This window comes from Myotis davidii, unplaced genomic scaffold (assembly GCF_000327345.1).
Source record: "Myotis davidii unplaced genomic scaffold, ASM32734v1 scaffold1137, whole genome shotgun sequence".
Lineage (NCBI taxonomy): Eukaryota > Metazoa > Chordata > Mammalia > Chiroptera > Vespertilionidae > Myotis > Myotis davidii.
Window position 1 is genome coordinate 476282 of NW_006288443.1, and position 3063 is coordinate 479344.

The 3063-nt window shown below is 31.6% G+C and overlaps 1 protein-coding gene across 6 annotated transcripts in view; it reads right to left on the reverse strand.

The window, feature by feature from the left end:
- SPOPL (speckle type POZ protein like) overlaps nucleotides 1-3063 on the reverse strand; it is a 52280-nt gene that overhangs the window by 18683 nt on the left and 30534 nt on the right. For 5 of the 6 annotated variants that reach the window (XM_015561753.1, XM_015561755.1, XM_015561752.1 and 2 more), the window contains 2 exons: nucleotides 2130-2257; nucleotides 308-403 (listed from right to left, as the gene is read on the reverse strand). In XM_015561753.1, coding sequence (XP_015417239.1) covers nucleotides 308-403; nucleotides 2130-2257 — 224 coding nt within the window. The remainder of the gene's footprint in view (nucleotides 1-307; nucleotides 404-2129; nucleotides 2258-3063) is intronic. The other variant, XM_015561756.1, reaches the window with a different exon arrangement.

A 3063-nucleotide genomic window follows, 5' to 3' on the forward strand; every position in this document is an offset into this window, starting at 1 on the left:
TAATATATATTATATATACCAACCCACTCCCCCCCGAATATATATAATAGAATGGCATGGGTCTGTAGACTACAAGGTTATTTAAAATCTTTTGGATTTAAAAAGATGAATTAACCTAAATAATTTTCTATTTTTCCTATTTTTCTACTTATTCCTCAATTCCTGCCCTTTGTATCACTTTGGGAGAGAAGGCATAGAGCCGTTTACACAGTTAGGAATTTCTACCCCTGGCTACTTGATTTATAGTATGGAACTTGCAAGATTAAATTATGTCTTGCACAAAAAGGGTAGCACCAAACTGCCTTACCTGTCTACAGCACCACTTGCAGGGGAGGGGGAGGAGGCAGTTCTTTACGTGGGCAGTGCAATGCTTCCTCCTCTTCTGCAAGCAGTGCTGGAGATGCTGTAGAAGGAAGGGCAGCAATGAGAGGTGTGAAGAAATGGTGGAGGGCATGAGGAATGTTTGTTCAAAGTACTTTTTGCCTTCCTATGCCTAATATGGTGCCCAGGGTATAAATGTCTACATTGATAAAAGGGCACTTAATTACAGTATCCAAACTGAATCCGATCAAAGCCAACTTAAAATGTAAGTCCTTGTGGCTCTATTTTAAGGTCACTAGCGTGCACAATCTAGCAGATAAAAAGTATACCTCAAAAAAGTGTATTTTCAATTTCAGCCTTTATTCTGAATTTCTTGATTGTCTAGGTTCCAATGAAACATGCTTAAGAACATACCTGTAAATAATATTTCAATTCTAAAAAAAGAAATATTACCTTAAAAAGTTAAAATGAAAAGTTAATAGTAAAAGTCTTTACAAACAGACTTTTAGCTACAGTAGTTTTTAATTGGATTACATAGCTTTTAAGATTTTTTAAAATTCTAAGATTACAAGATTTTTAAAAAAATTAACATGCTAAAATTTAAGATAACTACTAAAATTCTTGGAAATGTTATATGAAGAATACTAAAATTTTAAAACAATATGACATATTTATTTAGAATACTTCTTAGAATCTCTTTTGATAACAAATGTTTAGTTATTTTAAAAAAATTATTTAATAATCATTTATGCTCAAGATATTTGTGGTATGTACTTTATCAACAAAATAATTGTATTCATAACAAACTCATCATACAGTTCATTTAACTTGTCTAAGTAAAAATAAGATGTACTATATTTGCACTATATCGTCTTTGGGGCCATGTTTCAATTATTCTTCTAACAGCACAATGGCATACAATTAGTTTGTAATCTTGCCAAGAAATCTTCCACATTTTCTACAAAGAACTCAAAGCTAACTTAGTAGTAATTAAGGAAGTTACTAAGTTTTCAAAACACTCATCTGTCTACAATAACCTATTGAAATATATTTAACACTGAGTTTACCTGATTATATCCTATTAACTGGCACTCCTTTGAAAATTATCAACTACTTTAAAATTTTTCAATAAAACTATGTATCCGATGCACAGTCTTTATAGTAAACTATACTAGTAACATAATTCTTGAATTCACTCCAAAGCTGAATCTCAACAATCTGTATACATAAAACTACCTAATGATAACATGCAGACATGGGCATACTTAAAAATTTGAGAAACTATTGCTAAAAACATTATTTTATTAAATGAACCCAACTACTTGAATGAATAAAAAGCTTCCCAATCTTTTTCAGGCAGTTCACTGTTCAAATATGGTATCAAACTGGTAAACTACTACTAATGTCTTAATGTTTAATATGTCCAATTTGAATATGACAAAAAATATTCAGTATCTACGTCAGAATTATCCAGAATGATGAAGATATTTACATTTTTCAAATAAAAATATATACACCCATAGACACCCATAATCTTCATAAAAGAAAGGAATGTTTAGTATGTGTTAGTGTAACTGCATATATAACTTACAAGTAGAGATATGACCAGATTTTTTCATAGTGGGCTACTATACTGATTTCTAAGACAATCTAGTCAACTTTTATTAGTAAAATATTTTCAAATGAAACCTTATCAATTATCCCAGTTATTATTTTTTATAATATACCCAATATTGTTGTTGTTTATAATTTTGCTCCACTGCTAAATATAACCACGAAGTTCCATGAAATAAAAAAAATGTACCCACCTCACAAAATAATGTAAGCTTGTCATCTGGTAAAAGACCATTAGCTTCATCAAGCAAAAAATCCCTTCGAATGAATTTTTTAAAACCCCAGTCCTTCCCTTGTACAAATCGATATGCTCTTTGGCTTTCTGGTGGGAAACAGAATAGAAGTTTAAATAAAACAAGTATCCAAGAAACATTTTTGTAAATGATAACACAGTTAAGTGAATATGAAAAAATAGTAAGAAGTACAGATATTTGTGCTCATAAATAAAATGTGTCATCAGAGGTATATCAGGTAGAGCCAGATCATTCCCCAGCACTACTCAAATTTTGGCCATCAAATGAGCTCACTTTCAGATTCCTGAATCTCTAGGTAGAAGAAAATGCAGATCAAATCTCTTGGAGAAGAAAGATCTAGGCCCTATAATAATAAAATAAGATCAAAATACACGGGCATGGGCATACTGCTCATCATCTACCATAAGCACCTGATTACAAACACAACTCTCATTTCCTTCTTCTCCCTTTAAAAGCAGATGCTCTAAGTCATCAGGAAATCCTTAAACTTAAGCTTTCCTGGGACATCCATCCCACTGACAAGTTTTACCGAACCAGAAGACACCCATTAACTGGTGAAAAAGCTAAATAATGTCACTTATCATTCCCAGGTCTTTAGACATAATCCCCTAAAAACAATTTTCATAAAAGTCTGAAAGACGGTTTTTAGTATAATTTAATAAATAAATGTCTGAAGTAAACTGTATACTATGAAATAAACAACATCCTCTACAATTAAGTATTCACTGTCTGTTACACAAAAAATTAATTGGAGGTGAAACCAGTAGTAAATCTAATTGCAACACACTATGTTATGGACTGAATGTGTGTATCCCATCAAAATTCTTATGTGGAAACCATACTGTTACAGGATTCCAGGCAGGAATAGGGAAAG